The sequence below is a fragment of the Dreissena polymorpha genome, chromosome 1 (assembly GCF_020536995.1).
Source record: "Dreissena polymorpha isolate Duluth1 chromosome 1, UMN_Dpol_1.0, whole genome shotgun sequence".
NCBI lineage: Eukaryota > Metazoa > Mollusca > Bivalvia > Myida > Dreissenidae > Dreissena > Dreissena polymorpha.
The window spans coordinates 11,514,771-11,527,427 of record NC_068355.1 but is presented as its reverse complement, the minus strand read 5'-3'; the positions used below and the strand labels follow the sequence as shown (position 1 = coordinate 11,527,427).

General features: G+C 37.4%; 1 protein-coding gene and 1 long non-coding RNA gene across 4 annotated transcripts in view; both read left to right on the top strand.

Annotated features, from left to right (window-relative positions):
• Nucleotides 1-11,884, top strand: part of LOC127871108 (uncharacterized) — an 82,389-nt gene extending 70,505 nt beyond the window's left edge. Inside the window, exon 2 of the long non-coding RNA XR_008045100.1 lies at nt 11,535-11,884. This is a non-coding gene — a long non-coding RNA (uncharacterized LOC127871108). The remainder of the gene's footprint in view (nt 1-11,534) is intronic.
• LOC127871025 (uncharacterized) overlaps nt 1-11,884 on the top strand; it is a 70,236-nt gene extending 58,352 nt beyond the window's left edge. For 2 of the 3 annotated variants that reach the window (XM_052413639.1, XM_052413648.1), the window contains exons 23-28: nt 1,770-2,034; nt 4,083-4,158; nt 5,509-5,589; nt 6,003-6,088; nt 8,420-8,496; nt 9,161-11,884. In XM_052413639.1, coding sequence (XP_052269599.1) covers nt 1,770-2,034; nt 4,083-4,158; nt 5,509-5,589; nt 6,003-6,088; nt 8,420-8,496; nt 9,161-9,216 — 641 coding nt within the window. In that variant the 3' untranslated portion in view covers nt 9,217-11,884. The remainder of the gene's footprint in view (nt 1-1,769; nt 2,035-4,082; nt 4,159-5,508; nt 5,590-6,002; nt 6,089-8,419; nt 8,497-9,160) is intronic. The other variant, XM_052413656.1, reaches the window with a different exon arrangement.
• Nucleotides 11,885-12,657: the final 773 nt, after the last annotated feature.

Sequence of the window (12,657 nt, the reverse complement as noted above, 5' to 3'; positions counted from 1 at the left end):
TGCCTCATATCCAGTCATCATTCCGAGTGTTGCCTCCGATCGTTTTATCTTTGTGTTTGTTGCCTCATATCCTGTTATCTTTATTTGTGTTGCCTTAGATCCTGTTATCTTTATGTGTGTTGCCTCAGATCCTATTATCTTTCTGCGTGTTGCTTCATATCTTGTTATCTTTATGTGAGTTGCCTAATATCCTGTTATCTTTCCGTGTGTGCACTCAGATCCATTATTTTTCTGTGTGTTGCCTACAATCCAATTATCGTTCTTTCTGTTGCGTAAGGTCTTCTTATTTTTCTGTGTGTTGCCTCAGATCCGGTTATCTTTCTGTGTGTTGCCTCATATCATGTTATCTTTCTGTGTGTTGCCTCTGATCCTGTTATCTTTATGTGTGTTAGCTAAGATCCTGCTATCTTTCTTTGTGTTGCTTAAGAACCTGCTATCACTCTGTGTGTTGCCCAAGATCCTGCTATCTTTCTGTGTGTTAACTTAGATCTTGTTATCTTTCTGTGTTGTACATCATATCCTGTTATCTTTCTGTGTGTTGCCTCATATCCTGTTATTTTTCTGTCTGTTGACTCAGATCCTGTTATCTTTTTGTGTGTTGCCTCATATTCCTGTTATCTTTTTGTGTGTTGCCTCTTATCCTCTTATTTTCTGTGTGTTGCCTACAATCCTTTTATCTTTCTGTGTGTTGCTTTAGATCCTGCTATCTTTTTGTGTGTTGCGTACAATCTTGTTATCTTTCTGTGTGTTGCCTCAGATCCTGTTATTTTTAAGTATGGCCTCATTATTTTTCTGTGTGTTGCCTACAATCCTTTTATCTTTCTGTGTGTTGCTTTAGATCCTGCTTTCTTTTTGTGTGTTGCGTACAATCTTGTTACCTTTCTGTGTGTTGCCTCAGATCCTGTTATTTTTTAGTTTTACCTCATATCATGTTATCTTTCTTTGTGTTTTCTCAGATCCTGTTATCTTTTTGTGTGTTTCCTTAGTTCCTTTTATCTTTCTGTGTGTTGCCTGAGATCCTGTTATATTTCTGAATGTTTCTTGAGATCCTGTTATCTTTCTGTGTGTTGCCTCAGATTCTTTTATTTTTAAGTGTTGTGTCATATCCTGTAATTTTTCTGTGCATTGCCTCAGATCCTGTTATCTTTCTGTGTGTTGCCTCAGATCCTGTTATCTATGTGTTGTTGCCTTAGATCCTGCTATTTTTCTGTGTGTGAACTCAGTTCCTGATATCTTTCATTGTGTTGCCTCATATCCTGATATCTTTCTGTTTGATGCATGAGATCCTGTTATCGTTCTGTTTGTTGCCTGAGATCCTGCTATCTTTCTGTGGTTTGCCTGAGATCCTGTTATCTTTCTGTGTGTTGCCTAAGATCCTGTTGTCTTTCTGTGTGTTTCCTGAGATCCTGTTTTCTTTCTGTCTGTTGCCTGAGATCCTGTTGTCTTCTGCTTGTTGCCTGAAATCCTTTTTATCTAAGTGTGTGTTGTCTCAGACCATGTTATCTTTCTGTGTGTTTCCTCAGATCCTGCTGCTTTTTCAGTGTGTTACATCAGATGCTATGATATTCCTGGATGGGTATTTTGTAATTCTTACCTGAAGCATTTTAGAAGTTTTGTTTGTTGACATTTTTAGTTGAATGGTTTTCAATGAACCCTGTAAATTAACATGTTCTTTTTAACATATTTCACTTGACTTGCAGATCATACCTGTTTTGAAAACAGCTCTAGACAATTTTTTCACTATCTTCCAATATTTTAAATTGTTTCAGGTTGTGTACCAGATTCATTGGCAGAATGGAAAGAGCTTTTAGAAATATACAAGTCTTTAGAAGTGAAGACAAATCGGGACCAGTCAAAACTGGAAGTTCAATCTGATTTGATGACATTTGAAAAACTGGCATTTCTATTGGTCCGATATTTGGGACCTGATGTTGCCGTTTTACTTCTTGATGAAATTGGGGTACAAGAGGGGGAACTTACCAATTTATTTTACAGAAGTTGCCTGTTATCAGGAACAGTACAGAGGCATCATAGGTGATTCAGATGGACATTCACAGTTTTTTATTTGTGTTTGTTATATATAGGCAGTAAATAACAATATATTCATGACATATAGAAATGTTTTTATGGATAATATTTGATGAGAGTTTGATTATCAGCCACATTACCCCTTGAATTGAAAAGTCCTTGCTATAGGATGGACATTTGCATTTTTAACCAGGTTTTCCGAAGGAAAAAACTGGTTATTATATTGGCAAATGTCGGCTGGCGGGCGGGAGGAACAAGCTTGTCCGGGCCATAACTTTGTCATTCATTGTCAGATTTAATTATCATTCGGCACATGTGTTCACCATCATTAGACGGTGTGTCGCACAAAAGAAAAGGTCAAGGTCACACTTTGAGTTCAATGGTCAAAAATGGCCATAAATGAGCTTTTCTAGGCCATAACTATGTTATTCATTGTGAGATTTTAAAATCATTTGGCACATTTGTTCACCTTCATTGGACGGTGTGTCACACGAAAGTATTACGTCAATATCTCCGAGGTCAAGGTCGACACGACTATAAATAGATTTATTTCAAACAAGGGGAGTAACTTTGAACAATCAGTTCAGTTTGAGTTGTCTCTCTTTATCAGATTTTTTTTTCAAATTGAAAACCTGGTTTTGTGATAATTTTGTCCCTTGTTGTCAAGTAGTTTAGGTCCAGTGATTTATCATAGGTTTTTGCTTTGTTATTATTATAATGAAATATTTTAATGGATTTGTTGTTTCCACACAAAATCTAAGAAATTAATGATCTGAATTTGATGTATGATAAGTTTATTTTCGCTTTCCTTTAGAGTACATAATACTAAATATGCACATTTTATTAGGTCATTCGACTTCATTGATTAAGCAGGGAATATAGAACGTTGAATAATAAATCCCTAACGCTTTTGATCTTGTTCACAAGTGATCTTATTTTAATGACACTTCATATGCATATGCAGATTTCCTATTGAGTGGACATGGGTCAGTGGTGTTTTGCCCAAAATTACAGCCTCTCATAGGCTGCCTCCCAATGGAAAAATTCTGACCAAAATTTCCCAAAAAAACTTTTCCAATAAACGTAATAATTTGTCTATTGAGTTTGTTTTACAGGGATATAACACTTTAACACTTGTTAACATCAATTTTAACATTTATTTAATCATTTACTTATTATGCCCCCTTCGAAGAAGGGGGGGTATATTGTTTTGCTGAATGTCTGCCTGTCTGTGGGTCTGTCAGTAGACCAGTTCGTTACCGATCAATAACTCGTCAACGCATTGGCTTGATACTTCACATGTTCATTGGCATTCATGATTAGACAGTAGATGACCCTTACTTATATTGGGGTCACTAGGTCAAAGGTCATGGTCACTGTTACAATAAGTGGGAAAATCGTTTCTGATCAATAACTCGTCGAGGGATTGACCAATTGGCTTGATACTTCCCATGTGCATTGGCCTTGACAGTAGATGACCCCTATTGAAATTGGGATCACTAGGTCAAAGGTCATGGTCACTGTCACAATAAGTGTGAAAATTGTTTCCGATCAATAACTTGTCAACTATTGAGCGATTGGCTTTATAATTGCATGGTTTATCCCACTATTTTTCCCAATCAAAAGGCACAGGCTGTACAGGCCAACCAGGCATGACACTTTTTGTTTAAACAGGATTTTTGCAAAGAAGAGATTTTCTGTAAACGAAAAATACCAGAAAAGCAACAATTGTCATCCCTGATTAGCCTGAGGGGACTGCACATGCTAATCTGGGATGAGTAAGCTCAGTCACATTCATTAAGCACATTCATGAAATCCCCTTTTCACAGAGCACGTCCCATATATTGTCATTTCAATTTGCTCTAATAAGTTTTCAGGAAGCTATTGCTAGTGGAAACAATAAGTCCATAGATTGACAACGTGTATTGTATGGGAGGCGGGCTCTATCAGTTTCACAGATATTCTTGTGTAATATTTTTGACATTTTTTCCAAATTTAAAACTTAATGTTTATGGCGACTCCTGTGAAAGGTAAATATGTTTGTGACTGTTCAGACTGATCCTGCACTCAATGCTGGAGAAGGTGGACAGCTACCTCTGGTCGCAGCGACCCACCGCTCTTCTACCACAGGTGAGTAGGGTATTGTATAAAATAATTACTTTAAAGCCTAAGCCACAAACACTTTAAAAATTCAGAAATCATTTCTCATAGGGAATCTTACTGAACAACTCACAGAAAAAACTAACACGATGAAATCAATAAATCAGTCCAATATAACGATTTGTTAATTATTACTTATATTGTTTCTATATGACAAGCAATATTGTTTGAATCCTGTGGATTGAATTGAGTTTTTGCCAGGCATTAAGATAAGCATTTGTTCAGATCAAATGTGTTAAGCTGAGTTCAATGGTGTTGAACGTAACATGCTTATTGAAGCACATTCATGTATCTGGGAAGAAACAGTACCTGTTATCTTATGATACAAATCCTTTGAAAGGTCACGAATTCAAATCAGAATCTCCAAACTGCAACTGCCCCATATGCTTTGAAAACAATGTGTGGATTATACTCCAAATTAATTCCGGAATTAAAGCAAAACCACCCCATTTGTAAAATTTACACAGACCTGAGATTTTTAGCTCACCTGAGCACTACGTGCTTATGGTCAGGAAACTGTTTTCAATGATATCTTGGATGAGTTCGAAAATGGTTATGTTTGCTTAAAAAACATGGCTGCCAAGGGGCGGGGCATTTTTCCTTATATGGCTATAGTAAAATCTTGTTAACACTCTAGAGGTCACATTTATTGTCTGATCTTCATGAAACTTGGTCAGAAGATTCTTCCCAATAATATCTTGGACAAGTTCGCAAATGATGCCGGTTGGTTGAAAAACATGGCCGCCAGGGGTGGGGCATTTTTCCTTATATGGCTACATATGGCTATAGTAAAACCTTGTTAACACTCTAGAGGCCACATTTATTGTCCAATCTTCATGAAATTTAGTCAGAAGATTAGTCTCAATGATATCTTGAAAGAGTTCGAAAATAATTATGTTTGCTTGAAAAACATGGCTTCCAAGGGGCGGGGCATTTTCCTTATATGGCTGTAGTAAAATCTTGTTAACACTCTAGAGGCCTCATTTACTGTCCGATCTTCATAAAACTTGGTCAGAAGATTCATCCCGATAATATCTGAGACGAGTTCAAAAAATGATGCTGGTTGGTTGAAAAACATGGCTGCCAGGGGGCGGGGCATTTTTCCTTATATGGCTATAGTTAAACCTTGTTAACACTCTAAAGGCCACATTTATTTTCTGATCTTAATGAAACTTGGTCAGAAGATTTGTCCCAATAATATCTTGTTATCTCAGGTGAGCGACTTTGGGCCTTTCAGGCCCTCTTGTTTAGAGTTCTACCCATGGCAAGATAAGCTCCCTATATCTTACACCAATCTAATATGAGTATGGCACCCTTCAGGTTCACTACCTGGCTATGCAAGAAAAAGACCAGAGGACGTCTATGTCTGGAAGCAAGGAAGCGGACCTTGTGAGTGTGCTGGTATGTTTGGTCACTTGCGTGTGAATATATTGTATTGGTTACTGTGCTAGTATGCAGTATTTTAAAGTATCATACAGTGGTATTGTTTCATATTTCCTGAGAGTACATTGAAGGTATTTATAGATAAGATTAATTTAAGAGGTATACATTATGAGAAGATAGTAATTGGTGTGTTTTAATTCATCCAGCAGTCATTTAGAAGATTATACCCAGTTGGATAATCAGAGCTGAATTTTCACTTAAGAATTTCCAATACAGCGGTGTAGTACATGTGTAATGATGTTGGTTTGCAGATCATAAAAACCTTCGCCCCTCAATAATGCCTCAGCTTTTCTTAGCCTAACTATCTAAACATGTATGGGTTTGTGTATATAACAATACAATAACAGTAAGTCTATATCTTCCATATATAGAGCAGTCAGCTGAGGAATCATTCCCCACCCATCTCCTCAATAGAGGACCCTGAGATCCACTGGGGATTGGAAACCAGAACAACGCTGTAAGTATATTGTTTAACCCTTTGCATGCTGGGAAATTTGTCCTCTGCTAAAATGTTGTCTGCTGAATTTCTTAAATTATTATTTTCTTCGATTTTTTTCAAAGAATACTATCAGAATAGCAAACAGTTTGGATCCAGATGAGACGCCATGTTCTGTGGCATCTCATCTGGATCCAAACTATTTGCAAAGACCTTCAAAATTCGGTTCCAGCACTGAAAGAGTTAAAGGTCACTCTTAGAGGTGAAGGATCACCTGTGGCCATAATACAGCTTGTCTTGACTGTAACATAGTCCTTCATCATGAGATTTCAAAATAATTTGAGCCATTTTTTGTGAAAAGGGGGTTTAATGCATTTGCGTAAAGTGCTGTCCCAGATAAGCCTGTGTAGTCCATACAGGCTTATCAGGGACAACATTTTTCGCTTTTATGATATTTTTCATTTAAAGAAAGACTCTTCAAAGCAAAAATCAAGTTAAGGCTGAAAGTGTCGTCCTGCGGACTGCACGGGCTAATCTGGGACGACACTTTATGCACATGCATTAAACCCTGTCCTGTTTTCATAGAGCACGGTTCATTTACCATAAATGACCATCATCAGGAGACAGAATTTCAAGTGTTAGAAACAACTCTTCTTAAAGCTTAAAGTCAAACTAAGAGGTCAAAAGTAAATGTTTACATAAAATAGCTTGACAATCCTGTCTTACCAATAACTTTGCCGTATATTGCTGGATTTTAAAATGACTTGGCACTAATGTAAATCATCATAACGGATGTAACATTGGTCTCCCCTCCTCAAAGGTAAAATGGAATGTTGGGGCATCGGGTCTATGCAAGACACATCATCTTGGTATGGTGGTCATTTGTGGTAACTTATTGCAAAATCCATCAATATACGGCCAAACTATGGCTAAGACGGGAATGTTCAAGCTCTTTATGGCAAAATTTAGATGTTTCCAAGACCGTTGAGATAGGAAGACAGTGTTCAAGTGACAAGTTGTCCTATGGTGGTTTACATTTGTGCCAAGTCATTTCAAAATCTTTGTATGCCAGGCAAACTTAACTCTTTCCCACTCAGAAGCAAATTGAAAATGGCTATGTGCAAACAACATATAACCAGGACAGCCTGCGAGTAATTCGCAGTCTGTTCAGGTTTTATGCTGTTTGCTGCTCATCAGTATCTTAAAGCTGGAAATGAAGCCTTTGAAACTTTAATCTAGTAAGAAAGGTATTTAATTAAATTTAACTTTCTAAGGGACTAGCAATGGGTCAATGTATCTTATTGGTAAAGGGTTAAGGCTGAGACAGGAATCTTAGCACATACAGACATATGTACAGAGAGAGAGTGCTTTATGCCAAGGGGGGGGGGGGGGGGCGGGGAGGGGGGGGGCATACAAATCTGAAGTTAATAAACTATAAGCAAAAATGATGTTATAAATAAAATATAAAGTCACTTACAGCACCGGTGTTGTGAATTGAACTTTATTATCTATCAATTGGTATAGAGTCTATATCTCTGAATATTGACCAATCTTCATGACATCTAATGTTTTGTCCCTAGGTCATTATGTCAAATTAAAATAAAAACCATGAGGACTTCCTAGATGCCCATCTTCATTTAAATTGGTCAAAAGATTTATCTCAATGAGTTTGAAACTGGGTAATGTAGCGTCAGAAAACAGGTTGCTGGGTCTCATTGAAGAAAAAACTTTGGAACACTCTAGAACTCACATTTGTTTGGGCAATCTCTAGAAAGAAGCCTTCTTTGAATGTTTCTGTGATTTCTCAGGCAAGTTAAATATGGTTTACGTCCATTGAAAAACACAAGGGGGGAAAGTTTGCTTTGAACACTCACTAAGGTAATTTTTTTCTTCACAAATTGTATTGTAACCTAATTTGTCTGTAAAATGTTAAATCATGCACAATTCTGATCCATAGTATTTCTCAGGTACAGACAGAAGTGGCATTTACATTTCAGTTTTATTATGTAGTGTATTAACAGGCTGATTGTGTAACTTCATTATATACGTGAATAGCATTGATTGTCATGTATTGGGGCTTGCTCTGGGGAGAACTAGGCTACTTGAATATGCTTCAAGTGTCATCCTAGATAAGCCTGTGCAGTCTGCACAGGCTTATCTAGGACAACACTTTCTGCATGTATGGAATTATTTGTTAAAAGGAAGTCTTTTCTAAATAAAAATCCAATTTAGGCAGAAAGAGTAGTTCCTGATTAGCCTGTGCAGATTGCACAGGCCAATCTGGGACAGTGCTGAACATACATGCATTAAGCCTGGTTTTCCCAGAATATGGCTGTATTGTATTTTCTGTAGACTGTGCCCCTGTTGTAACATCAGTTTGAAGGAACCAGTCTCCCAAGACGAGCCGGGACTTTTGATATTTAAATGCGGTAAGTTGAGATATAGTGTACCTTATTTTATTTGAATTAAGATATTTTTTATTGTGTGAGTTCAAGTCAGTAACAAAATATATCATTATATTCCTGATTGCAGTTTCAAGCATCTTTAAAATATAAACGTTCTTGTGTTAGCCTAATATTACTTAAAAAGCAATTAAAATATAACACATTTGCTTTTTAATGCCCCCCTTCGAAGAAGAGGGGGTATATTGTTTTGCACATGTCGGTCGGTCGGTCCGTCCGTCGGTCCGTCCGTCCACCAGATGGTTTCCGGATGATAACTCAAGAACGCTTAGGCCTAGGATAAGAAACTTCATAGGTACATTGATCATGACTGGCAGATGACCCCTATTGGTTTTCAGGTCACTAGGTCAAAGGTCAGGATCACAGTGACTCTAAATAGTAAATGGTTTCCGGATGATAACTCAAGAACGCTTATGCCTAGGATCATGAAACTTCATAGGTACATTGATCATGACTGGCAGATTACCCCTATTGATTTTCAGGTCACTAGGTCAAAGGTCAAGGTCACAGTAACAAAAAACATATTCACACAATGGCTGTCACTACAACGGAGAGCCCATATGGGGGCATGCATGTTTTACAAACAGCCCTTGTTACTAAATTGTAAATATATTGCTTGATGTGTTGACAGGTCATGGGTTCCACAAGCACTGTTTGCCTGGGAGAAGATGCCTTGTTTGTCAGTGAAGGATATTACAAAACACTCCATAGAAATACATTAACCAGACACTGTTCTTTATGCATCAATTTCTTTTAAATCAGTTGTTACTTAATAGCTGTATTTGATGGTAAGAGCAAGGGACTGACCTCCAAAAATCAGGACTTATTGTTTGGAGGAAATATCATGAAAATACATGATAATGTAAAACATTTACTAGAGATTGCCTGAAGTAGATTTACAAGCTGGAAGCGATGAGTAATATAAACTCTGTTCAGGTCAGTATATCAAGGCTGTATGAGCACTGCACCTAGTTATTTGCGAAATAATAATTTGTTCAGCCCACTTATACATATACTTCAACACCGTTATTTCGAACACCGATAATCCGAAGTCACCGTTATTTCGAAGTATTTTTCGGGTCCCGATTGTGGTTCTTCTTTGTTCAATGTAAAATTTCATTGTTAATCCGAACTTCGTTAAACCGAAGAAATCGTAAATTCGAAGTGATTTTGTCGGTCCCAACACTATAATTCGCACCTTATTATCAATCTTTAATCCGAAGTCAAAACTGCAAAACACTGAGCGTAATTTCACACTTATGTCGTCTGCGCGTTGTGCGTCAAAGCCGATAATAACACCTTTGTCGCCTGCGCGTAGCATGTTAATTTTATAATGTCGTCAAAAGCCGACGATGAGGCCGACAACACATGAATGAACATGATATCTAATCAACGTGTGACCACATGCATCAACGACGTAAGGCAGTTCTGCGAGAAAAACACGGGCGGAAGCCAGTTCTTCAATTTCCTTGACAAATTGGAGAAATATGTTACACGCGTCCAGTTTAGTGCTGCTTACGCAGGTGTTCAAAAAGACATTTCGTCTTATTTAAAAAAAAAAAAATTTCATTTCCGAAAATGTATTCATATGTATTTACATTTTACATGTATGATGCGCTATGCATTATATTTTATATGTTCTGTAATTAGAGAAAAATAAAAAGAAGAAAAAGAATCGTTTTATTCCTCCGTTTGTTACAAGTAGAAATCTATTGCTATCTGACTAGTTTACGTTTTTTAGTAAAACAATTATTAAAGGTACAGTGTGACCGAACCATGCGAATTCCACAATGTTGTATTTTTTCAGGATCAAAGAAGTCGTCTGTCAAATGTTTATTTCGAATAATCGTTAATCTGAAGTTTTTTTAACGGTCCCGACGACTTCGAAATAACGGTGTTGAAGTGTAGCTCAATCCCTTACTATGAAACTCTTTGTTTATTGGACATATTGGCAGTCAGCAGTTAAGTGGTATTTGATTGGCTGATCAGTAGGCAATGGTCTCCACATTAACTATTATTTGTAGATATCAGTTGTTGCCATGTGATGTTTTTATGCCCCTGGCAGGGTGGCATATAGCAGTTGCACTGTCCGTCCATCCATTCGTTTTCCGAAGGTTTTTTATGCAAGGCTTTAAGGTAAGAAGCTGAATTTTGATATGTGAGTTTGCCTATGAGACCAACAGATGAAGTGGGAAATTCGTTTCATTCAATTAAGAGGTTTTTTTCAGGTTTTGATAGATCTAAATTTTTGCCAAGGGAAGAAGTAAGCTTTAAAGGGAGATAATTTATATTTTTCATTTGGCAGGTACAGTGTCTATTTTCAACAACTGAAGTAATAGTTTTTAAAGAGATATAATCCAAGGGAGTCTTCTATTTATATACAAGAGGGCCTGAAAAGCCCAAAGTCGCTCACCTGAGATAACAAGATATTATTGGGACAAATCTTCTGACCAAGTTTCACGAAGATTGGAAAATAAATGTGGCCTCTAGAGTGTTAACAAGGTTTTACTATAGCCATATAAGGAAAAATGCCCCACCCCCTGGCAGCCATGTTTTTCAACAAACCGGCATCATTTTTTAACTCATCCAAGATATTATCGGGATGAATCTTCTGACCGAGTTTCATGAAGATCGAACAGTAAATGTGGCCTCTAGAGTGTTAACAAGATTTTACTATAGCCATATAAGGAAAATTGCCCCGCCCCTTGGAAGCCATGTTTTTCAAGCAAACATAATTATTTTCAAACTCATCCAAGATATCATTGAGACTAATCTTCTGACCAAATTTCATGAAGATTAGACAATAAATGTGGCCTCTAGAGTGTTAACAAGGTTTTACTATAGCCATATATAGCCATATAAGGAAAAATGCCCCGCCCCTGGTGACCATGTTTTTAAAGCAACCAAACCATTTTCGAACTCATCCAAGATATCAGTGGGACAAATCTTCTGACCAAGTTAAATGATGATCGGAAAATAAATGTGACCTCTAGAGTGTTAACAAGGTTTTACTATAGCCATATAAGGAAAATAGCCCTGCCCCTGTGGTGGCCATGTTTTTCAACCAACCGGCATCATTTTTAAACTCGTCCAAGATATTATTGGGATGAATCTTCTGAACGAGTTTCATGAAGATCAGACTATAAATGTGGCCTCTAGAGTGTTAACAAGATTTTACTATAGCCTTCTATAGCCATATAAGGAAAAATGCCCCGCCCCTTGGCGGCCATGTTATTCAAGCAAACGTAACCATTTTCAAAGTCATCCAAGATATCATTAAGACAAATCTTCTGACCATATTTCATCAAGATTGGACAATCAATGTGGCCTCTAGAGTGTTAACAAGGTTTTACTATAGCCATATAAGGAAAAATGCCCTGCCCCCTGGCAACCATGTTTTTCAACCAACTGGCATCATTTTTGAATTCTACCAAGATATTATTGGGATGAATCTTTTGACCAAGTTTCATTAAGATTGGACAATAAATGTGGCCTCTAGAGTGTTAACAAGATTTTACTATAGCCATAAAAGGAAAAATGCCCCGCCCCTTGTCAGCCATGTTTTTCAAGCAAAGGTTACCATTTTTGAACTAATCAAAGATATCAGTTGGACAAATCTTCTGAGCAAGTTTCATGAAGATCGGAAAATAAATGTGGCCTCTAGAGTGTTAACAAGGTTTTACTATAGCCATATAAGGAAAAATGCCCGGACCCCTGGCGGCCATGTTTTTCAACCAACCGGCATCATTTTCGAACTCGTCCAAGATATTATTGGGATGAATCTTCTGACCAAGTTTCATGAAGATCAGACAATAAATGTGGCCTCTAGAGAGTTAACAAGATTTTACTATAGCCATATATAGCCATATAATGAAAAATGCCCCGCCCCTTGGCAGCCATGTTTTTCAAGCAAACGTAACCATTTTCGAACTCATCCAAGCTATCATTGAAACCAATCTTCTGACCAAATATCATGAAGATTGGACAATAAATGTGGCCTCTAGAGAGTGAACAAGGCAAATGTTGACGTCGCACAACGAACAAAAGGCGATCACAAAAGCTCACCATGAGCACATTGTGTTCAGGTGAGCTAAAAAGGAATTGAGATTTGAAACAGAGGAAGATATT